Source organism: Vicia villosa, linkage group LG2, assembly GCF_029867415.1.
Source record: "Vicia villosa cultivar HV-30 ecotype Madison, WI linkage group LG2, Vvil1.0, whole genome shotgun sequence".
Taxonomy (NCBI): domain Eukaryota; kingdom Viridiplantae; phylum Streptophyta; class Magnoliopsida; order Fabales; family Fabaceae; genus Vicia; species Vicia villosa.
The window spans coordinates 54,578,026-54,604,013 of record NC_081181.1 but is presented as its reverse complement, the minus strand read 5'-3'; the positions used below and the strand labels follow the sequence as shown (position 1 = coordinate 54,604,013).

General features: G+C 33.0%; 2 protein-coding genes across 2 annotated transcripts; both read left to right on the top strand.

Annotated features, from left to right (window-relative positions):
• The first annotated feature begins 6,358 nt into the window (after positions 1-6,358).
• LOC131650688 (uncharacterized) lies at positions 6,359-10,173 on the top strand. Its single transcript, XM_058920389.1, has 8 exons — positions 6,359-7,028; positions 7,110-7,204; positions 7,325-7,428; positions 7,567-7,667; positions 7,954-8,057; positions 8,773-9,210; positions 9,322-9,453; positions 9,778-10,173. The coding sequence occupies exons 1-8, from the start codon at positions 6,768-6,770 to the stop codon at positions 9,935-9,937; spliced, it is 1,395 nt and encodes a 464-aa protein (XP_058776372.1). The 5' UTR covers positions 6,359-6,767; the 3' UTR covers positions 9,938-10,173.
• An 11,404-nt stretch (positions 10,174-21,577) lies between these two features.
• On the top strand, positions 21,578-24,222 carry LOC131646185 (L-tryptophan--pyruvate aminotransferase 1-like). The gene is made up of 5 exons (XM_058916308.1): positions 21,578-21,717; positions 21,877-22,180; positions 23,189-23,472; positions 23,577-23,881; positions 24,019-24,222. The coding sequence occupies exons 1-5, from the start codon at positions 21,617-21,619 to the stop codon at positions 24,204-24,206; spliced, it is 1,182 nt and encodes a 393-aa protein (XP_058772291.1). The 5' UTR covers positions 21,578-21,616; the 3' UTR covers positions 24,207-24,222.
• The last annotated feature ends 1,766 nt before the right edge of the window (positions 24,223-25,988 follow it).

The window sequence follows — 25,988 nt, the reverse complement described above, 5'->3', positions numbered from 1 at the left end:
GGGGTGTTGCAAATTTGCCTTGGTGTCTATCCTTTCCGGAGGCTTACATCGAAGTACTTTGTATGCTTCATTCAGACCATAATTCACTTATGTTGAGATGAAGGGGATTGCCTTCCTTTAGTGGACCGAAACCTTTCTCGCTTTAAAGCCACTTAGATTACACATCCAGACTACCAATATGTGGTTTAGACTGCGCTACACAAAAGGGATCCTTGCCCAATAGTAGGTCTAAAACAAGTAAAATATGACTATCTTATTTTAAATTTCGAGGTGTTTGGCAACATTAAGAAGCAAAAACATATTTTAAAGATAAGAATTAAAGGCATTCAGTTATCCTTGGAGATAATAAATTATGCCAAACTCGTTTATTCGGAGCAAGAGTTAAAACATCAATATGAGAAGATTCTATTCCAGGAAGAGCTGCATTGGCACCAGAAATCAAGATAATTGGATCAAGTTGGGGGGATAGGAATACCAAATATTTTTATTCTCAAACTATCATAAGGAGGAAATGTAACAAGATTCATGGGATCCATCTTCCGAATGGTATTTAGTGCACTAATGATGCAATAATAATAGAAGAGGCACAAATTTTTTTAAGAAATTCTTTTGCTCTACTAATCATATAACTCCTCATCTTGGGGAGGACTTCATGAATATCCTGCATCTCTTAGAGTCTTCTAGAGATTCTTCGGTGCAACCTTTTATCGTGAAAAGGTCACTAATATCTTGAGTCATATGAATGCCTATAAGTCCCTAGGACCTGATGGTTTTCATGGTATTTTATTTACGTAATACTGACACATAGTTGGTGATGATGTTTGCAACATGGTGAGCCAAGTCTTTTTAAAATGTATTTTTTATCCTACTATTGTAGAGACTCTCATTGCTCTGATCCCTAAAGTTGAATGCTCTTAAAACTTTAATAAATTTAGACCAATTAGTTTAAGCAATACTATCTACAAGTTGATTACTAAAGTCCAGGCAAATAGAATCAAACCTTACTTGGATGAGATTATTTGTCCTTACTAGAGCAGTTTTCTTCCGGGTAGAGGGATTTGTGATATGGTCCTCATTATACCTTACAATGAAAGCTTATGTGTATTTCAAGGAATGAACCTTCCATTTCCCACCATTTTTTGTTGATAATGTGTTACTTTTTTCTAGAGCTAGAGCTAGTGCCACTCAAACAACTATTATTGAAGGTGTTTTGTTGGAGTTTTATGGTAAGTTTAGTCTTAAGGTGAATGTAAGCAAGTCTAGAGCATTCTTCTTTGCTTTCACTAGAAGAAACAACATTAATTCTATCATCTCTATCACTGATATTAGACACATTACACCTATAGAGAAGTCACTACTATGAAAAGACTCCTTCACCATGATTAGCAAAAGGATACCATCATGGTTGATCAATCGTGGTAATGTAAGGTGTGGTAGTATGTGTTATCTTTACCACCACTGGCTGATAAACGTAGTAAAACTCAGTAGCGCATTACATATCACTACAGTTGTAAAAAATAATCGTAGTAAAATATGGAGGTCATGAGTTCGATACCCAACGCTAGAATTTGAGAATTTTTCAACATTTCACCACAGTTGAAAGTTACAATCGTAAAGTAAGACTTAGTGTACAATATTTCTCCACGGTTATCACTAGCAACCATTGTGATATGTTCGCTTGAGTTTATTATAACTTATGTGAAATGCTTATTTCACCAACTTGTCAATAAAAATATTGCCTTTCATTCTAATTTAGAAATTAATAATATAAAAAATTAAGTTATATTAGAAGAACAAGTTACACTAATCAATATTTTTCGAGCTTTCTACAATCTATTATCCGTATGTCGCTCTTTGATTGTTAGAATTTGGTCTAATTCTTGTAGCTTTTCAATCAACTCTTCCCTTTTTAATACTTCATTCTACAATGTCTATAATTTACATAATGAACTAGTAAAAAAGTGTTGATTGAAGAATCAGAAGCATTAAACTAAATTCTAATAGTCAAAGAGTGAGATACGAATATTGGGCTGAAGAAAGCACATAAAACATTGATTAATGTAAGTTATTTTCTAACATAACTTATTTTTTCATATTATTATTTTCTAATTTAATTTCAAAGGTTATATATTCAGTGAGGGGTTGGAAAGACACTCAAACCACTTACGGTATAATAAACTCGTCTTCTATGACATATTGACTGGATGTAATGAAAGCTGCAATGCACAATGTATATAATTAAAAATAACAAAAAAATCTACAATAACAAATTTTATCAACTTACCTTAAACTAGGGATGACAATGGGCAGAGTTTGGGCAGAGTACTATAGTACCCGTCCCCATACCCGCGGTTTAAAAAAATCTCCGTACCCGAGCCCAAACCCGCGTGGGTATCAATATTCATGTCCGTACCCGTACCTTGTAGGTACCTCAATGCCCATACCCGCACCCGTTTACCTGCATTTATAGTAAAATTAAATTGTTTAATTACAAAATATCATATAATTTAAGTCTTTTTAACAATATTAAAAAAATTATGTATGTTATTGTTGAGTTAAGAAACAAATAAACACTTTTATTAAAATGTGTAATGATTTAACAGTGATATATTTTTAAAAAAATTTAGAATCATGCATTTTTTATATAATAATATAAATGACAATATAGAAATATGTAGTGTGGATATGGGGCGGGTTGGGTAATAAGGTACCCGTGCCCGCACCCATACCCGCATATTTTAATGGGTAATTACCCGTGCTTGTGCCCATACCCATTTTTATGGGTATTTACCCTACCCGATTTGGGGTTTTTTGTGGGTACCCACTGGGGATGGGCCAAATTGCCATCCCTACCTTAAACAACAATATATCTTAACAAACATATAACTTTTATAAAAAAAACCAAAATCATCAACAACATACAACTTTTACCAACAACAACATAATTTAAGAACAACATACAACTTTTAGAAAAAAACAAGATACCTTACCAATAACATACAACTTTTTTCAACAAAAATAAAATCATCAACAACATACAACTTTTATCAACAACGACATAACTTAACAACAACATACAAGTTTTATCAATAACAACATACCTTAACAACAGCATACAACTTTTATCAACAAAACCAAAATCATCAACAACATACAACTTTTATCAACAACAACATAACTTAACAACAACTTACAAATTTTATCAACAACAACATATCTTAACAACAAAATACAATTTTTATCAACAAAAACAAAATCATCAACAACATACTACTTTTATCAACAACAACATACCTTAACAACAACATAACTAAAAAAAAACACACAAATTTTATCAACAAAACCAAAATTATTAATAACATAAAACTTTTATCAACAACATACCTTAAACATAGCATACAACTTTTACCAACAAAAATAAAATCATCAACAACATATAATTTTTTCAATAATAACATACCTTAAACAACATACAACACAGCTCAACAACAACATACCTTAACCACAACATATAACTTTTATCAACAAAAAAAATCAACAATAGCAAACAAATTTTATCAACAACTACATACCTTAAACAACATACAAGATATCTCAACAAAAACATTAACATATCCCAACAAAAACATAAAAAATATCACAACTCATAACATAAAAGGTGGAAACGTCTCATGTACCTGAAAGGTGAAGAGGAAGTGAAAGAAATGAGTTTTGTGTAACATTTTTCCTTGATCCATAAGAGTTGAGTAAGATATGTTGGAGTTTTGTGAAGAAATGATATGCAATCGTTCATGGAGTTTCGTGAGAGAGATGTTAGGGTTTTGTTTTATGAGAGAGACAGTCGTTTTGTCTTGAACAACATAACTTTTGCTTAAATATAGGTTATACTTTTCACGACAGTTGTTAAAAATGACCGTGATGAAATGAAGGTACACTTCACAACGATTTATATTTTAGATTGTGGTGAAAGGTATTTTAATTTTAATATAAATATAAGTTTATAAGCGACATGCCCATTTTATAAACAAAAAAAGAAAGATTGCTGGTGTTGGGATTCGAAGCCTGTAAGCCTTAACATATCACCATGATTAGTAGTATGGACCGTAGTGAAAAGTCTTTCAATAAAATAAAAAAATGAAGTTACCTAAATAAGAGATATTACTTGGGTTGATTGAAGAGCTGGGATAATAACATGTTATAATATGTGTATTTTGTAGTAGTGAGTACCTCGGGTTCCCTATGATCAATGAGAGGCTTACTCAGTGAGACTTTGGATTTTTGGTTGACAAGATCCATCATAGGCTCAATTCTTGGAAAAGAAATATTTTAAGCAAAGCAAGTAGAGTAACTTTGGCTAGGTTTACTTTGGCGTCGATTCCCACTTATTACATGCAATTGTCCTGGTTGCCAAAAATTTTCTACGACCTTATTGATAAATCCACCAGGAATTCCATATGGAAAGGGACTTCTAAGAAAGGTATCCATCTTGTAAGATGGGATAAAATAACTGAGCTGGAGAAGGATGATGATTTGGATATTTGTATGACAAGGGAATCAAATACAACTATGTTGAGGAGATTGATTTGAGATATTCATAATAATCCTAAGAAGCTTTGGGTCAAGTTATTGAAGCATAATTATGTTAGAGATGTTCAGTTCCTAGAAGTTCTAAAGAAGTAAGGGTCAGTTGTTTGAAATTCTATTATGAAAGCAAAAGCAATATTGAGATATGGTTTTGAATTTTGGCTAGGTAATGATTCCTCATCACTTTGGTATGCACCTTGGTCTAGCTTTGGCAAGCTGAATAATCAAGTTTGATATGTGGACATCCATGATATCTCTAAGACCATAACTGATATTGTTCAAAAAGGTAAATGTGATTTTTCTCATCTATATACATAACTTCCTCCAAATGTCCTTTAATCCCCACCTACTATCCCAATTTTCCTTAATGACAGTGTCCATGACGACTTCTCTTGGAAAAGTAACTCAGATGATACTTATTCGGCTAAGGCTGGTAATCTTTGGTTAACAAGGTCTATGCCTATTAGGGAAGGAGGTGGTGTCTACTCTTGGAATAAGATTTGGCGTCTACAGACGACAGAAAAAATAAAGGTTTTTGTATGGGTTATCTGTCATAGATCATTACCAACGAGAAAATTACAACACAAAAGGGGGATGCTTCAAATGTCTATTTACCCGAGATGTATTGATATAAATGAGACTATTTTGCACTGAATTCGAGATTGTGTTTTTGCTATACAGGTTTGGATTTACATTGGTTTTGATGACATTAATTTTTTCTCCTATAACAACTTGGTGGAATGACTTCAGACGAGAATTGAGTCTGATAGATTTCACATGTTCCCGACTACTTGTTGGTGGCTTTGGAGGGTAAGGAACCAACTTTGCACGGATAAGGAGAATGCCACAATTTATCCTCTTAAGCTGTAGATTTTCAAGTTTGCGAAGACTCTACTGGACGCATTTCTCTCTCTCTCTTTTTCTCTCTTTCGAAGTCGTAGTAGCGAATAACAGATAATTTTTTTGGCATACAGTGGCAGGGACAACTATGATTCTCAATGTAGATGACAATAGTCAGGGAACCCCATTCCATCTAAGTTCGGGGGTGTGATTAGGCAACTAGATGGTTCTTGATTAACTGGTTTTGTTGATAGTGTTGGTGTTTTTACAATCCTTCATGTAGAACTCCTTGCTCAATAGTATGAGCTCACAATAATATATGATTAAGGAATCAGAGTTTTGGTTTGTTATTTCGATCCAACTCTCGCTGTCCATTTAGTGAAGGCATAAGTTAATCTCTAGCACCATTTTGCATCTATTATTCAAAAATTAAAGAACTGTTGGGAAGAGACGGACGAGTCTTATTTACGCATTCTTGAAAAGAAGCTAATGTTGCAGTTGATTGCTAGGACGAGATTGAGGTTGGAAAGAAGCTAATGTTGCAGTTGATTGCTAGGACGAGATTGAGGTTGGAAAGAAGCTAATGTTGCAGTTGATTGCTAGGACGAGATTGAGGTTACTGGATTTTCTTTTTGGTTGAAAATTTCTATTCCAATTGATAAATTACTTTCTATTTTGCAGGCAGATGTGGATAGAGTGCTAGTTAAGAGACACTAGTTCTCAATTTTTCTTGCTGTCTTTCTTTTAATTGTTTTTTTTTCCTTTCCTTTTCTCTTACCCTACCAAAAAAATCATAATTTTTTTAATAAATGTGTGTGAGCATGGAGGGAGCATTTATTATTTTAATTATAACAAAATCATATGGTTGATAATTGCAATGACAAATAAAGAGTAGACAGATGGCAAAGACTTTGTGAATGGCCAATGTGGTTTATGAGGTAGAAAGGAAACGTAGAAAATGTGGGAAACTCGCCATACTATCATTTCAAAGAATTAAAAAAACCCCAAAAACCGCATATATATTTCCACAACAACAACATCATCACAGTTTTCATCCTTTTTCCATTTCTTCCATTCATTTCTTAACTTTAATAGCAAATTTTTCTGTCTCATGTAAAATCAAAGCCTTCTTTCACCTTCAACAAGGGTTTGTTGAAACATTTTGATTTTTATTTCAACCCTTTAATCTGCTTACAAGAGCCTTCTTTTGGTGGTTTTTTGTAGAGCTAAAAAGAAGGCTCTTGTGGAAACAATTGAAACTTTTATTATTATTTTCTTTTGGGTCATTGAGGAAGAGTTTTTTTTTTTTTTTTCTTTTGTGTTGATTTTGCAAAAAAAAAAAAATGTTGAGATTATGGTTCAGTTATCTTCATTTGATGGAGCTGTTTGTGAGTTCTTTGGTTCATTTGCTTTATGGGTTTTACATATTTAGCTCAGCTGTTGCTGGGGATCTTTCTCAGGTTCTCAATGAATATTTTCAAAAGCCTAATATGAATGTTGTTGAGGTTAAAGATAAATTGACCCTTGATGAAAATCAATCCAAAGTTGGAGATGATCTTCCTCCTATTGTTTTGGTTCATGGAATTTTTGGATTTGGGAAAGGGGTAATGCTTAATTGTTCTCAAAATTTTACAATTTTTTTGGTTTGTTTCTGTTTTGTTAATGTTGTTTTTTTTATTTATCAGAGGTTGGGTGGTTTGTCATACTTTGCTGGAGCAGAGAAGAAAGATGAAAGGGTTCTTGTTCCTGATTTAGGGTCTTTGACAAGTATCTATGATAGGTGAGGGTTTAAAGGGTTAAGGTTTGGGAGGTTTTATCTTGATGGTTTTGTTTGCATGCTTTGTGTTTGTGAAAATTCTTAAAAGGGTTTTTTTTTTTTTTTTTTTTTTTGCTTTCTCAGGGCAAGGGAATTGTTCTATTATTTAAAAGGAGGACAGGTTGATTATGGTGAAGAACATAGCAAGGAGTGTGGACACTCGCAGTTTGGAAGAATCTATGAACAAGGTTTGGACTTTTTGGACATTGGAGATCTTAATGTTATGTTTGTTGTTTGTGGCAATTTTTTTTTCACTTTTCCTTTGTGTTTTTTTAATGTTTTTTATTTATTAAAAGTGTTTTGTTTTGTTATTTTGGTACATAAAGGGCATTATTCTGAGTGGGATGAGGATCACCCTCTTCATTTTGTGGGACATTCTGCTGGAGCACAGGTTGTTCGTGTTTTGCAACAAATGCTTGCGGATAAGGTTGGTGTTGGTCTTAATGTTACGTTTTTCTTGCATATTTCGATAGTGTATAAAGTAGTTCTGATTTTTGGTAAAAAATGTATATGGTTGGTTGGTTATTTTGAATAAGAATTGTTGTGCATTCAAATGTTGGTTTGACTATAATTGATTGAAAACAACTTGGCGTTAATTTAAAAAAATTACACTAATTTGTAGTTTTTTCACGATCATTAAGTTAGAGTAAAAAACTACTATGTTTAATTATGTTTTTTTTTTCTTGATAATTTCATATTCATATTGTCTTCAGGCATTCAAGGGATATGAAAACACTTCAGAAAACTGGGTGATAAGCATCACGTCCTTATCTGGAGCATTTAATGGGACTACAAGAACATACTTTGATGGAATTCAGTGAGTTCTAATTAACATTTGTTTCTGCTTAAACATATAAAAGTATTTAGCAAGGTTTTAAAAAATGATCCGCGACAGTGAAAACAGTCATGACAAAATGGTATGGATAGGTACTCATACCGTTATTTACTGTTTTTATGTTAAAGAACAATTTGTGGTTAATTCACACCGCGACGATCGCAATCAATGTTGCACCTATACCGACCGAAATCGTGAAAGCTTTTACGCGATCACAACGTGACCAGAACTGTTACTTAAAACCGGTATTTAGAGATATTGACTTTAAATAGCTTTCATAATATAACATTACTGGCTTGAAAATGAGTGTTTAAGACAGTATGCAACAGTTCCTAGGGAAAAATGGAATGGTAAAAGATCAGTAATTGGGATTGTACATTAAGAATGCTATCTGGCTATAACTTCATGTTTTAGCAGATTATGCACTTTCTTTCTTCAGCTTAAATTTATGAACTTTTTAGCAAGCAAAATGTTAATTAAAGCCAAAATCCCTTTTGTTTATTTGTAATTAATATGTGTATATATAATATATTTCTAAAAACCAGATAGTTATCTCCATTTAGCAAACTCTCGGTGCTAAGCTATGTAGAACTGACATTGTAAGTTGAAGGCGTGTGTGTGTCTGATTGCATTCAATTATGCATTTTTTTCAAATTATTACCAGTAGGTGCTAAGCTAGTATCTATTATTGTTTCAGACCGGAAGATGGGAAAACATTGAAACCTATTTGCCTGCTACAGCTTTGCCGAATTGGGGTGATACTCTATGATTGGTTAGACATTGCCTGGTTGAAAAACTACTACAATTTTGGGTTTGATCACTTCAACATGTCATGGAGAAAGATAGGTGTATGGGGTCTTGTTGATTGCCTATTGGGAAATTCAGGACCATTTGCATCAGAGGATTGGATCCTTCCCGATCTTTCAATTCAAGGGTCTATAAAAATCAACTACCGCCTGCAAACATTCCCAAACACATACTACTTTAGCTACGCGACCAAGCAGACAAGGAAGATCATGGGCATAACGGCTCCCTCAAGCATACTCGGCGTTCACCCTTTGCTTTTCATAAGAGTATTACAAATGAGCCAGTGGACTCATCCTTCAGATGTTTCCCCCCCTTATAAAGGATACAGGTAGGGTTCTTAAATGCAATAGGTTTTGTTTTCACCTTCCTGTGGCAATATACTCAACTATCAAAATGAATTAAGCTTGATAAATCAAGTGTTGTATAATTGTGTATGCAGGGATGAAGACTGGCAAGACAATGATGGAGCACTAAACACAATATCGATGACTCATCCTCGTTTCCCTATTGAACACCCCAACCGTTATGTGGAAAAGGATTCAGATTGCCAACCAATGCAACCTGGCATCTGGTTAGTTAAACTACCTTCCTGTACTTTGACTTAATAGTCAATAGTATTGCATATTTTAACAAGTTCTTTATACAGCACATTGTTTGAGTCAAACCCGTAGCTTTAGAGCTTGACTTTGCATTATTTTCTTTGACCATGAATTGCATACATGGCCATGGCCTACAAACTGTTTATATTGGTCAACCAATTATTAATTTCTACAAAAGCCATTTAACATGCTTTAATTGTGCAGGAATCCTCAACAATCTGTTCTTAAAATTACGACTTTTTTGTTCAGAGAAATTGTTGTTGTGAACTGACCAAATTATGATATTTGTTGAACAGGTACTACAAATACGTGGAGGGTGATCATGTATTATTCATAATTAATCGCGAGAGAGCAGGAGTGCAGTTTGATTTGATCTATGACAGTATTTTCGAACGCTGCAGGAAGCATGTATTTAGAAAGAAGCTTCCAACATTGCCTAATGAAATCCATCACTAGCACACTCTTCTTCCCTATTGAATTGAAAAGGAAATATGTCAAGATTATAGGCCATTCATTTCATTAGATGACCATCCTTCACCTTTGTAAATGTAAGTTCTATATAAATGTTTACAGTCACCAATTTCTGTAACTTGTAGGATTGAAGAGATATCAGAGGCTTTAGGTGCTTACAATCACATCATAATAGTGTATACAATTGTATCAGTTATGAAATATCATGAAAGTTTTTGATCTTTTCCTGTTCCATTTTTAAATAAAAAAAGACCAATATAATATATGGGTCATGCAGGGCATAAGAAGCCCAAAAATAGTAATTGTGATAAAAAATAAATAAATTCAAATTTTTTGATAAAGTCAAGACACTATTTTCCTATGTTGTTAAATTTAGAGAACCCACGTCGTTCAAAAAATTGAAACAGAACTGGTATGCGGAACAAAACCAGTGTTATTTTAGCAATGCAGAAACTAATATATTTAATACTAATAAACCAGATTTTTAAACAAATAAATATTACTAATATAAATAAACAAGAATATTACATTTGGGGGGTAGTTTATAGAATATTCTTGCAGTTAGTCCATCTATTTTGAAGATCCCATGAAATCCTCACTAAATATAGTGAAGAGTGCCCTCTGAGACACTCTCAATTCGGACTTTTGACAGGAATCCCCGGATGGTCCCTAGCAATAGCCCCATGCGACTAAGTTTTCTCCAACTGATCCGCCTGTGTTTATTTTCTTCCCCCCAAGCTTGGATGTTGTCAGCTAAACGTTATTATTCAGAGAACATTTCTATACGTTCTCTCAATCTGCAATCTAGAGAGCATTTCTATACGTTCTCTCAATCTGCAATCTATGTAAAATGTCCAACTTTATCTTATGATTCCCTATCCAACCTAATAAGAGGGGGTAACTCATTTTAGTATGAGCCAAGATGTTCCCACGGTTATGTGAACATTAGGTGTAGAATTACTTAATTAATGGCCTCTCATTTTTTGCCAACTAAATGCGATGAATCGTGTGACTCCAAGCTACTTAAGCGTGTGTTTAAGTTTGGGGTGCCAACCTAGAACCGTCAAATGCCAAATATCCTCAATTGAATTTGGGTAGACAATAATTTCAAATGTCGAGGTTATCACTTTTTAAATAGGGATGACAAAAATATTCATATCCTTGGATAAAATCCGCTACGGATACGAAGTGGGTAGTTTAATAGATATCTGCAGATAAAATAAATGGATATTTAGATATTCATTTATAAATAGATATGGATACGAGTTTAATGTTACTCGTGCCTGCAAATATATGTATCCTGTTGGATAAACTTAAATGCTGCATTGGGTAGCAAAAAAGTTAGATTCTCTTGGGTAGTTAAAAATTTACTTCTCCTGGGAAATAACAGTTCATTAAATGCTGTAACTTTTCTCTCTTATCTCTTGATCTCTATATAAAGACCTCATTGTAACATTTCTTAATATATTGAAAACCATCAATATCAATAGAAGAGGTTTGCTTCCTTCAAATTGGCATCAGAGCTTATGGCAAACATGGTGAGTCAATTGCCATTGCCACAACTATCACAATTAAATTATGAAAACTGGAGCATCCAGATGAAGGCGCTGCTTGGATCGTTAGATGTATGGGAAGTAGTAGATGATGGGTTTGAAGAACCTGAAAACACGAAGGGAAACACAGCAGCCTAGAACAAGGAGTTGAAAGAGACGCGATCGAAAGACAAAATAACATTATACATGTTGTTTAGAGCTGTAGATGTATCAGGATTTGAAAAGATCGCTGGTCCAACTACGTCAAAGGAAGCGTGGGACACTTTAGAAAAGGCGTTCAAAGGAGCAGATAGAGTCAAGCAAGTTCGATTACAAACTCTTCGAGGAGAATTAGAAAGAATGAAGATGAAGGAGACGGAGTCCGTGTCGGACTACATCACGCGTATACATACAGTTGTAAACCAACTGAAACGAAATGGGGAAGCAATGACCGATGCTCGTAATGTGGAAAAGATTCTAAGATCCTTGACAGACAAATTCGAAAATATAGTTTGTGCAATAGAAGAGACGAAGGATCTATCGACAATCACTGTCGAATAAGTCGCTGGTTCACTTGAGGCACATGAACAACGTAAAATATAGAGGAAGGAGGAGACACTTGATAATGCAGATCTAACCAAGGAATCCACTAGAGACGAAAAGACACTCTTCTCTCAAAATTGGCGTGGGAGAGGACGTGGCCATGGGGGCCGAGATGGTGGTCGAAGTCATCAAAACGATAACTTCGAGAGAAGACAGGCAAGCCAACAAAATTGGCGAGGTAGAGGATGTGGTCAGAGAGGTGGTAGATCGAACTACTCCAACATCGAATGCTACAAATGTAACAAACAGGGGCACTATGCGAAGGAATGCAACTCTTACAGCTGCTATAAAAGTGGTAAAGGATGACATCTTGCAAAAGACTGTCGACTCAGAAGAAAGGTGGAAGAGACAACAAATTTTGTCCTTGAGACAGAATCGAATGAAGGATTCATGTTGATGACTCAAAAGGAGGTAAAAACAGAGAATGACACTATGTGGTATCTTGACTCAGGGGCAAGCAATCATATGTGTGGTCATAGACACCTATTCAAAGAAATGAAAAAGATTGAAGATGGTCATGTATCCTTTGGAGATGCATCGAAGGTGAAGGTTGAAGGCAAATGAACTATTTGTTACTTGCAGAAGGATGATTTGCTTGGGTCAATTCAAGACGTCTATTATGTGCCAGAACTCAAAGCAAATATTCTGAGTTTAGGAAAACTCACAGAGAAGGGTTATTCTATATTCATGAAGGATCGAATACTGAATCTAAAGGATAAATAAGGGGATTTGATTGCTCATGTCAAAATGGAGGGAAATCGAATGTACAAACCGAATCTGAGAAGCGTTTGAGAAAAATGCTTGAAAATTAATGTCGAAGACCATTCGACCTTGTGACATCTGCGGTTTGGTCATCTACATCATGCTGGGATAAAGAGATTAGCAAGGAAGAACATGGTGCATGGACTACCCAACATGGAGTACGAAGGAAAATTTTGTGAAGAATGTATACTTGGTAAGCAAAAAAGAACTTCCTTTCAAAAGAAGGCAGAATATCAGGCTAAGCACATCCTTGAATTAATTTACACTGGTATTTATGGACCAATCACTCCAGAATCTTTTAGTAGCAAGAAGTATTTCATCTCCTTCATTGATGATTTCTCAAGGAAGACTTGGGTCTATTTTCTGAAATAAAAATCTGAAGCATTCGACACATTTAAGAAGTTTAAAGTAATGGTGGAGAAGACAACTGATCGACACATCAAAGCCCTTTGATCTGACAGAGGTGGAGAGTATACATCGACAACTTTATGAAATACTGTGAAGAACATGACATAAGGAGATTTCTAACTGCAGCATACTCACCTCAACAAAATGGGGTTGGTGAAAGGAAGAATCGAACAGTCCTTGACATGGTTTGGTCAATGCTTAAGAGCAAAAATATGTCGAAGGAATTTTGGGCACAAGCTGTGCAGTGTGCAATCTATGTTCAGAATAGATGTCAACATTCGAAGTTGGAAGATCAAACACCACAAGAAGCTTGGAGTGGACATAAGCCGACTGTATCTCACTTTAGAGTATTTGGTAGTATTGCTTATGCACATGTGCCAGATTAACAAAGAACGAAGCTTGAAGACAAGAGTCAAAAGTACATACTAATTGGGTATGATGAGAAGACAAAAGGATACAATTAATTCGATCCCATAAACAAAAAAGGTTATAGTGAGTAGAAACGTTCAAGTAAACGAAGCAAGCCGATGGGACTGGAACAATTCGACAGAAGCTGTACTTGAAACTGGAGAACCATCAGTCACTATACCAACAAGCATTTCGATAAATCCTGAAGACTCTGACAATGAAGATGAACTCTCACAACCGAGAATGCGAAGTTTTCAAGAGCTGTATGACAACACAGAAGAAGTACACCTTGTATGTCTGCTGGAAGATTCTGAAATCATCAGTTTCGAAGAAGCATGGAGAGATGACAAGTGGAAGAATGCAATGAACGAAGAAATTAAGGCCATTGAATATAATAATACATGGGAACTATTAGTGTTGGGGATTCTTGTCGTTATTAACTGATTTTAGAGTCTTAGATTTAGTGTTCGTGCGTTTAGGCCATAGGTTCCTCGCGGTTTCGGTCATAACGCCTTTTTGAGTCGAAAAATTGGTTTTTGGGAAAATTGAGTCCGATCGATAATCTTTTTTTTCCTATTGGGAGCAGAAAAATCGTGCGATCAATACTACTTTACTCTAAAGGAGTAACGGAATTCGACCTCAAATCTCAAAATTCCTCTTTTTTCTATTTTTAATTATTTTTTTACTGTTTTTGCTGTTTCGAAAAAATCCAATTTTTTTCCATAATTCTTATTTCCTCTAATTAGATGAAATTCTGTGTTTTTATAATTTTTTGATTTTAATTTAGTCGTTTTCCTTATTTCTATTTGTTTATGTCTGCTTTGGACATGGTTGGTATTTCCGTGTTTGTTGAAACCATGGCTGAACAAAGAACTTTGACGCAGTTGACTGTCCCTAATGTGAACTATAATGGTTTATGTATTGACTATCCTGTGGATGATGCACCTTTTGAATTGGAATATGGTTTAACACATTTGTTGCCTAGATTTAATGGTTTTGCAGGAGAGGATCCGCATAAGCATCTGAAGGAATTTCGGGTTGTATGCTATGCACCTTTCGAACCTTCACTAGAGGATATTTTCAAACAAATGGCTGCAAATAATCTCCAGTATCAACCACAAATAGATTCTACTCTTCAGACTTTGGAAACACAAATTGGACAACTTGTCACTTTGATGAATGCCACGCAGCCAGCTCAAGGATCAAACCGACAACCCTTGGAAGAGCAATCTGATTTTCAAATAGAGTTGATTTCTGAAAATGTTGATGATACTTGTACTGATTTGTTTGCAGATGATTTTCCATCATTGTTTGGTTTTGATGATGTTTACTCTTGTGATGTTTGTACTGACACTAATATTTGCTCTGTTTGTGCTGAAATTGAGCTTACCTTGCAAAATGATATTCTTACTGCAGATGAGGTTGCAAATGAAGTTGTTCATGTAGATGAAGCTCTCGACACCCCGGATGCTTGGAACAAACCATCCATTGAACAACCACCTTCCTGAGAGATGAAACCAATTCTTGAAAATATTAAATATGCTTATTTAGAGATGAGTGGAAAACTTCCGGTTATAATTTCTTCTAAACTTTATTTTGATTAAGAAAGTAAGTTTTTGCAGATTTTGAAGAAGCATAAGAAAGGAATTGGATGGACCTTGGATGACATTTATGATATTATTTCGTCCATGTGTGTGCATAGGATCTCACTTGAAGATGTAGCCAAAGTAGTGAGACATCCCCATAACCTTTGGTTCCTTGATATTGTGAAAGATGAGAGCTCCTTCACGTGCCCATTTGACACTTTTACTTTTATAAGAACATTCTTTGATCTTGGAATAAAAGGCGAAGGAGGTAAACCACTTTTTAAGGACGATGAGCATTAACCGAAGCTGATCCATGAGAACTATATTTTGGAAAGAGAGATTGTAGAAGAGCCTTCACTAGCAAAGGCTGTTTATGTGATCACATATCTTCCTTGACTACTCGGGTGTGTTCTGTCCTTTCTTTCACTCTTATTTTGTAATTATGTCCTTTCATTGAGGACAATGCTTGTTTTAAATGTGGTGGAGGGAAACCTTTGTTTTATTTACTTATTTTACTATTTTGTTTTGTTTTGTTTTCAGTTATTATAAAAAATGCATCTTTTTGAAAGTTCTAGGCTATAGACTAATTTGAGATTAGTTTGCGGAGACTTGGGAAAAACTCACAAGATCGGTATCGTCTTTACACCGTAAGTCTCCTGCATGTGGAAATTGATTTCAATACTCATTATGTTTTAGCCTTAAATTTTCATTCTCTGACAGCTCTTGAGTAGTTTATTTCAGCAGTCAGCACCATCTCACACGCACTTTACGCAGGGAAGTCGATGAAAATAAGTGAGTGATCCAAGTTTTATTTAAAAAAAAAAAAGAGAAAAGGAATGCAACTTCTAAGTTCGGAGTGCAAAAGTTCAAGTGTGGGGAAATTTGATCAGTGCATATTTATGAACATTCTCCTATATTTTTACTTAGGCATTTCTTTACTTTATTTTGATTATTCTTATGTTTTATTATGTTTTCATATTTTATTCTATTTTTGGTTTAATTTGATTTTCGCACCTTATTTTTCAGCTTTAGCAGTGTGCACGGAAACGATCATAACTGGAGTTCGAGAAATCCGATTGAGGCGTTCTAATAATCTCCGGAAAGATAAGAAATAGAGCTAAGACTTTTATGTTGGAGTCGAAGTCGGATTCAGAACCTATATTTCCCAGATTTGCGTTTAAAGCTGCAACACTATTTTATTATCGATTTTGGGTCGTTAAGTAGTGGGCATGGGTTTTGTAATTTGACCCAGTTGGGTTGAAAAAGTTTTTGGCTGATGTACCTAGGGCTGGCCACTACTGTTCATTGTCACCATACACTATTCACGAAACTTTCAGAGCTTTTACGAACTCATGGAGAACTAACCGCCCTTGAGTCAATCTACTGTAATTCAGGTTCCAACACTTGAGATTATTATAATGTTATTTTTAGTTTAATTCCTTTCAATGATATTTTGTGTTCTTGTATGCTTAATTCAATTGCATGAAATATATTAATTCAATTTGGTTGATTGTATGATCCTAACATAGGCACGTCACGTCACGTTTGCTTAATTCGTTTCGTTTTTATGTCTGATCGATCATGTTTGCTTAGTTCATGAGAATTTATCCCGTTTGCATAATTTGGACAATAGGATCATACGTCTTGCAAACCTCACAACGCTTGTCATTGAGTTTGTATCCAAATAGGAATGGACAATCCGCTTAGTGTATTAAAGTTATAATAATCGATGATAGTAGGAACTGAATCGGTAGATTGACTTATTTCATAATCACTTATTTCACAACAGCTTATTTCAATAATACGTTTTTCTATAAATCGAATACCAAAATAAACTCCCCCTAATTTGATATCCAATTGGTTAATAATAACTAAGAATCATTGTGAGAACGATAATACGAGTTAATTTGTCGCTGTACTACGTTTTTGAAAAACTACTCGTTTTGATCCGTGCGCGACAACAGATCAACAATAACATTAATAGAAATAGCTAAAGATTAGATTTAAGTGCTACAAAGTGGAGCGATCACTACATGGTGGGATCTAGAAAAACTATTTTTGGAAGGGTTTTATTCTTGTAACAACTTTGTAGATGAAATAGATGACATCAGAGGGGTTGATCAAGGAAAGAATAAATATGTCTATAACTCATAAGAAAGGTATAAGTTAATTACTAAATATTATCTTCACATAATCTGGATGATTTGGTGCAGATACAATATTTCACAAAAGGGATTTGTAGAGACCCAAGCAAAGTTGTCAGAATCGAGTTTTTACTCTGACTCGTTTTACCTAGATAAAAGCGAAACGTAAAATTATAGAGTTTACCTCGTATTAAAATTATATTAAATTTATATATACGTCACATATATATATATATATATATATATATATATATATATATATATTCAATGCATTAATTATTTAAAATTTTAACTTAATCATAAAACAAAAATACACTATAACATCATAATAAAGTGTAATATTCACAAACTTGTATCAAACTACATAAATTGTCCACCAAATCATAAAATGTAACATCCAAAATAATATAAAAAAACAATAGTTTCACAAGTTTTTCAAATTCAAAAAAAAAATCTTTTCATCTTCAACTTAATCAAAAGTTCAATCCTTCTACAACATCATCTTCATTAGAACATTCATATTCGACTTGATTAAATACATCTCTAAATGTTAAAGATTATTTAATATTATAACCAATATATGAATGTGAATAAAATTAAAAATCCATAGAGAAAATTTTATGGGCCAAAATACAAAATGTGATTTATAAATTTTGACCCAAAAAAAAGAAAAATCAGGTCAAAGAGTAAAATCCAACGATGTTACATGATCTTACACAATTTCACCAATTTCACAAAGATTTAAATCACTTAAAATCATTTTGGAATATGATTTTACCTAAAAATATTTTTACCCGCGATTTAACACGAAATGCTAACTTAGAAACGTGAAATCTATAGAATTTAGGTTTTAAATCGAGATTTTAAAAACCTTGGACCCAAGAATACTCTTGAATTCTTTAGCTAGATGCACAATGTTAAACAAATCTACCACGAAAGTAAGAGCATTAATCGATAACATGACCCATAAGGAGTACCATGCACTATTTAATAGAGGTGTTAGAGGAAGAGGAAGTGAATCAACTAATACTCAATAAATTATCGACCAAAAACAAAAAATGAAGGCACAATTGGCGTATTGACTAAGAAATGGCTGAGCTTGAAAGACGATTTAAAATAGGTGTAACAAACTCCTATATGCGACTACTATAATGAAGGTCACAAAGGTGGCCAATGTAACTTGGGAGGAATCATTGAAGAGGAAGTCTAATTCATGAATTTTTTTGAATGAAATAGCCCGTTATCAAGCACTTGTACAACAACTTTCATAGATCATCCAAACATCATATAAAATTAAAATTTATATAAATAGTCTCAAAAAATGGAAACAATATCAAAACTAGTATCAACATCTTAGTTTGAGCCAAAACCACAAATGTAGTACTCGAATCAACAACAAAAATACCAAAACCAACCGCAATTATATCCTAATCAGCAGCTGGCACGTCACAATAACACCATCAACCATCTCACAAAAGACCACAACAAATGGCGGAGCTTGAAAGGCAATATAAAATAGGTGTAACAAACTCCTCTATGTGACTACTATGGTGAAGGTCATAAAGATGGACAATGTAACTTGGGAAGAATCATATAAGAAGTAAAGTTCATGGAATTTTTTTAATGAAATAACTTGTTCTTAAGCACTTGTACACCAGCTTTCAGAGATCATCCAAACATCATATATAGTAAAAGTTTAGATAAATAGTCCCCAAAAAAGGAAACAATATCAAAACCGATATCAACATCATAATTTGACCCACAACCACAAATGAAGTACTTAAATCAACAACAAAAATACAAAAATCAACTGCTATTCTATCCATATCAGCAACTAGCACGTCACAATAATACCATCAACCATCTTACAAAAGACCACAACAATGGCACTAAAATGAGAATCAACAACAATGTCACCAAGATCACAATCAACGAAGTCAGTAGAAAAACTCGCCCTCTCAAATAAAGGAAACATTCAATTTGTTCATGAAGGAGTTAATAGATAATTTCAAAAATAACGAAGCGTCAATAAAAAATTTAGACACACAAATCAGGGAACTTTTAAAATAGCTGGCAGTTAAATTTACTAACACTTATGAGGAAAATAAAGTCAACAACCTAAAAAGTAATGAAAGATGTTATGCTATAAATTTCAAAAGGAATATTTTGTTAAAATTATAAAACTCAAGCATTATAGAGTGTTTCCATCATAAAAGTAACTTTGCAATAGCTCTAAATTCACAATTTTCTTGTGGATTAACAATAATTATATATCAGTATATGGGTGAATATACTTATAAAATTGTATCAAGAATCTCTAAAAAAAAATAGTTGATTTTGAGGGGTTGCTTATGAGATTATTGCTTCTAATAAGGTAATTTCTAAGAGAGTTTCTTCTAAAATGGTTGAGATAATTAGTATGTGGTGTCCATAATCATCTTAACTGAATTTAAATGTGTTTAAGATATAGATCACATATAACATCCCATTACATCTTTCTCTACTTCAAATATCATAATTCACACCCTCTATCAACTTTTAAAAATGTTGTACTTTTGTTCCAAAGATTTCTCACCTCTTTTTTAATGCATACTCTTCTACTTATATATTTGGGTGATATTATTATCACGAGCTTGCAAAGATAGAAAGTAAATATATAAATGAAATATAGCACTTTGTCAAATCCATGACATATTTTTACTTATTTTTGTTTAAAGGCGCCACAAACGCATGACCTAGTAGATTTTAATTGTGAAGCCATATATTAGCTTAACTTTCTATCCGTTACAATCTTTAAATAATGTTGATATAATTTTGAATGGTTAACCGTAGTTTTAGATATTACTTTGCGATTAACTTTTAACTTACTCGTAATTTTCACCCTTGTCATAATCTAAAATTAATTTCTCACGTCTTCCTCTCTTCCATGTCTCTAGATCTGATCTAATAAAGATAACAATAACTTAATATTCATTAATATTTTAAATAAAAAAATATCCATAATTAAGTAAGAACATTCTTAATTAATTAAATAATACAAAAAATTGACCGTAAAAAAATGAATAAAAACATACACTGAATATGCTTGACTAGTAAAAAATATATTTAATTTTAAAATGAAAAATATTGACATATTTAATTCTTTTTATATAATCATTTTTTATCAAGAAATATTATCAATAATTAACTAAATAGCACGTAAAATGCACCCGTTTAAAAATGTGTGTATATTCATGACTATTTTAAAAAGTTTTTAATTTCAAAGTTTTACCAAAAAAAAAGTTTGATATACTATTTTTTTAATACCCGTACAATATATTCGATTAATCATATGTAAAAATGTAATTAATTTAATAAATAAATGATAAATTTAAATCACATTAAAAATTATGATTAATTCATAAAATTACTATGATTAATTCATAAAATTATACATTGTATAATTGCATATAATTAACCTTATTTTTACTCGTGATTAATTCGGTGTTTTGTGAGTGTAAAATAAGAGGTCTACTTACATAATTGTTATTTAAAAATTTTTTAATATATAACTAATATAATTTTAATATCTAAAAATATTGGAAAAAACTTCTAAATAAAATTTATTTGATTAAATTAACATAAAGGAGTAAAATTACTTAGAGGGTAGTTTCCTAATATTTTAAAAGTTTTATTCTATATACAATGATTTTTTGTAAAGTAGTCATATCCAATCAAATTTTAATATTTTTTTAACAATCCTATCCAGTATATTCCTTTTTCTTAATAATCATATATATATATATATATATATATATATATATATATATATATATATATATATATATATATATATATATATATATATATATATATATATATATATATATATATATATATATATCCACTGTATTTAGATATCATGCTTTTTAATCCTTTTAATCCCATTAGTCAAATGTGTAATTTTTTAAAAATTTTCAATTACTAAAAACTGTAGCTTAGTCATATTTGATAAGAACAAAAAAGTTTAAAATCACAAAAAAGGAGAAAAACAATTAAGACAAATAAAAAAAAAAAAAAAAGAGATCTTTGATCTAACGGCGGTTACAATTTACTCTTCTTTTTCACATAAAATAATACAGTCTCTCTCTCTCTTGTATATATATAATGTATGCAAACACAAAAACTAAAACAAACAACCATCATCATTAACAACAAAACCAAGAACATATATTTTCAAGCATGGTGGTTGCTACTAATGGTTCTTCTCCTTTGGAACAATCCAATGGCACAACAATACCTCTCTCCAATCTCTCATACAATTCCTTTGTCAATGTTGACAGGTACTGCATTATCAATGTCATATTATTTTTCTACGTAACAGTAACACCTCTGAAAAAAATGTGTCTGTGTTGTACGTATAATTTATTTATATTTTAAAATTATTATCAGTATCGCCGTGTTAGTGTTGATGGACGAAATATCAATGTTTTTTTTAACAGGGGTGATCCAGTGGGATTCACTAAATTCTGGGAGAATTTGAGGGAAGAAGCTAAAGTGGAGATCAAAGGAGATGAAGTGATGAGTTACTTTGGTGATGCAAACTTGTGTTGGTACATGTTACCACAAATGAGGAATGCAATATTGAGGCTTCACAAAGTGGTTGGGAATGCTAACACAGAAGACAAGTATATAGTGTTAGGGAATGGTTCTTCTCAAGTTTACTTGGCTCTTTTGTATGCACTCTCAACTGAAAAACCCTCTGATATTCCCATCAATGTTGTTGCTGCTGCTCCTCATTATTCGGTAATTAATTTATCTTTTACCCCATTATTGTTCATTAACCTTGTTTAATTTACACTATATTTTTTTAAAACGTAATTTAAGTTTGTTATGCATTCTTTTAAATTATTAAATACTTTTTTTTGATTTCTTAGAAGTTTGTATATATTCCATAAGAATTTTTATTCTAACAGTTAAATTTAAATTGATAACTTTTAATAATTATAATTAATTATTTGGTCAAGTAACTTAAACTTATCTATGGAGTAGTTTTTAATTTCTTTTCTTATTATTATTATTATTATTATTATTATTATTATTATTATTATTATTATTATTATTATTATTATTATTATTATTATTATTATTATTATTATTATTATTATTATTATTATTATTACTTTGAGTTGTTTTTTAGTAAAGAATAAATCTAGGAATAAAAATAGGAAAAGAAGGAGAAAAATATTGAATTATTGTTAACTATTATTTTGTTTCAAAATACATGATTATGGTTATAATATTTTTTAAGAATGAAATAACTTTTAATATTTTCAACCATTAGTAGGGTTTTATTCTCATATAAAAGTGAGAGTCTCAATTTTCATAAAAGTTTGCCCAATGTTTTTTTTGTTGGTTAAACATAACTATCAATATTTTAAAGAATATCAAATTGTATACTAATTAATTTTAAAACTTTTTTATAAATTAAATTTTTATTTAAACTATAAAAGACCTATAAAAATACCAAAAAAAACTAAATATAAAAATATAAAAATAAAAGTTTACATTTTTAATATCACAAGGTAAATGGTATTTTATTAAAATATTCATACTCATTTGAATCATATTTATTTGTATAAATTTTCCTAAATAGTTATAACTAAAAAAATATTATTTCCTATTATCATTTTGTCTCTTTGACAAGCATCCGTTCTCAAATGGCTTGATCTAGCTAACCCTAGAAAACAAATCAAGACTATTTAATGTTTGATGAAATGCCCAACTAAGAATTTGTTTGTGTTTAATTCGTAGGAATACGAAGGCGCGACTGATATCCTTCAATCAAAGCTATTTCAATGGAGTGGTGATGCTTCTGTGTATGATAAAGATGAACCCTACGTTGAGGTTGTGACCTCTCCAAATAACCCTGATGGAACTCTCAGAACGCATGTGGTGAAGTCTGATGCTGAAGGGAAGGTTGTCTATGACTTGGCCTATTATTGGCCACAATACACTCCCATTAATCATGAGCTTAACCAAGATATTATGCTCTTCACATTCTCCAAATGCACCGGTCACGCCGGTTCTCGTATCGGGTGAGTCTGCCAGATCGATCATATCATTACAATTGCAATTTTGTTGTGAATCTTTATAATTTTTTTATCACATGTTAAATTGATGATTAGTTTTTTTTATGAAGGTGGGCTCTTGTGAAAGACATTGAAATTGCAAAGAAGATGGTAAAATTCTTGCACCTTAGCTCCATTGGTGTGTCGAAAGAGTCCCAAGTTCGAGCTGCTAAGATTGTTGAAGTGATTTGTGATGGCTACCAAAATTCCAAGTCCACTCCATCGGATCGCCTCTTTTTCGATTATAGCAAAAAGTTGATGAAAGATAGATGGGAGAAGCTTAAGATTGCTGTTGAGCAAAGCAAGGTTTTTACCTTGCCAAAGTATCCAACTGCCTATTGTCACTTCACCAAGGAAATAACTGAGCAATATCCTGGTAATGTATCTTCACTCCAGATATACACACGATACTGACACAGACACATCGGACAAGCTTATGTTCACAAACCTATTGTTTTAGTGATTTTCACTTGTTATTCACTATTTTCTTCTGAAAAAAAAATTCCTTTACAGCTTTTGCTTGGTTGAAGTCTGTGGAGGGCATTGAAGATGGAGAGAGTTATTTGGAAAAGCTGAAGATTCTTACAAGAGGAGGGAAACGATTTGGTGTCGATCCAGCTTATGTTAGGATTAGCATGATTGGGACAGATGATGAGTTCACTGAATTGGTTATAAGGTTGGCAAATGCTAAAATAGAATGATGTTGGTCACTTTAAGACTGTGTTATGTTGAATTTAAACATAAAATTCTTGTAGCTATATGTTACACATAAGATGGGGCCCAACAACACAAACAAAGAAAATAATAATAGCAGCTCCACTATTGTGCCAAGGGAAAGGCCCAAGAGATCAGCCCAATTTCCTATTAGGTTTAGAAGCTAAAATAAAATATCTTTTCTTGTAATAAGACTGTGAGCTGTCATTATCTCCAGCTTTTTCTTTACCGTTAGTACTTGCTAGAATTTAGGATAAGAATGAATTAGTTTTTTTTATCAATTGTAGTAGATCATGACAAGTGTCTCTAGATCATATAATTAAGGCACAAATTGTACTCCTTGCAGTCTATTTAAGGATGCAGAAAAGTAATGAAAAAGCAGAAAAATTATTCCTAAAATTCTCTCTCTTTCTCTCAGACTTTCCCTGACACAAAGGGAATTTAATTTCTGCATTTATTTCTTATCATTTGGTGCTCTCATTACTTGATATCATGCCTCCCCGCGTACAGCCACCTGAACCACCTTCCCTCCTCCAACTACAAGAATCCATTAACAACCTCACTGCAACTTTTTTCTCTTTCAGAACCCCTCAATTCCACGATGAAACCACCCAAGCTCCGCCTATTACCTTTTGACGGCATAAACCCCCTCGACTGGGTTTTCCAAGCAAACTAGTTTTTTGCTCACTACTCCATTCCCCACCATCAACAACTAGCTCACGTTGCCGGCTACATGATTGGTGACGCCCTTGGTTGGTACCAATGGATGTTCAACAATCACCTCCTTTCAACATGGAAGGCTTTCACAAGAGCTCTAGAGGTTCGTTTCGGTCCCTCTGCTTACGACAATCACCAACAAGCTCTTTTCAAACTCAAACAAACATCATCAGTTACTGACTATCAACGGGATTTCGAACGGTTTTGCAATAGGGTAACGAGTCTCTCACCTTTAGCTATCACCGACTGTTTTGTCTCAGGTTTAAAATTTCATATTCAAAATGAATTTGCTGTCCACCAACCGACATCAATTTCCCAGGCCATAGGCCTTGCCAAGCTCATTGAATCCAAAACTTCTGCCACACGACCTTTCCAAGCTACTACATCTAAATATCCCAACCCAAAACCCCCACTTTTACCCACACCCCAACAACAATTACCCCTACGCAACACCCTCCCTCAAACCCCTTTCCCTATCAACTTCTCCGCATGCTACACACTAATACCATAGCAACTTTCCACTCTATTTCCATGGTCCCTGTAACACCCTTCTAAACCCCATGGCAAATAAATAAAATTATTCAGAGTACATGAAAATAAGGGTGCCACAATTCAATAATAAATTAAAACATCATTAAGTTATGTCATGCATTCACTGAGGCAATCATCGTCAAATAAACATTTCATGTCAACCCAGCAGAAATTAAATCATACGGATTAAGTTTAACATCTTTAAAACTAATCCTTTAAAAAAATCAAAACACAGCCAGAGTTATAAACCATAAACTCTAAAACATCGTGTCTCTAGTGTTACAAATATCAGAGCATGAAACCTGACGCTAACTAAATAACTGACTCATGAGCTAATCCCCACCGAGTCGAACAACCGTTATCCTCAATCTGAAAATGACAACATATAAGGGTGAGTCTCATCATAATTAACAAATGTTATAAGGTTATAAAGCACTAACACACCATAGCTGCATCATTCACCCAATTGTTTCATAACAGACATTCTGACAAGTTTCATCATCACAAACAATCAACCAACA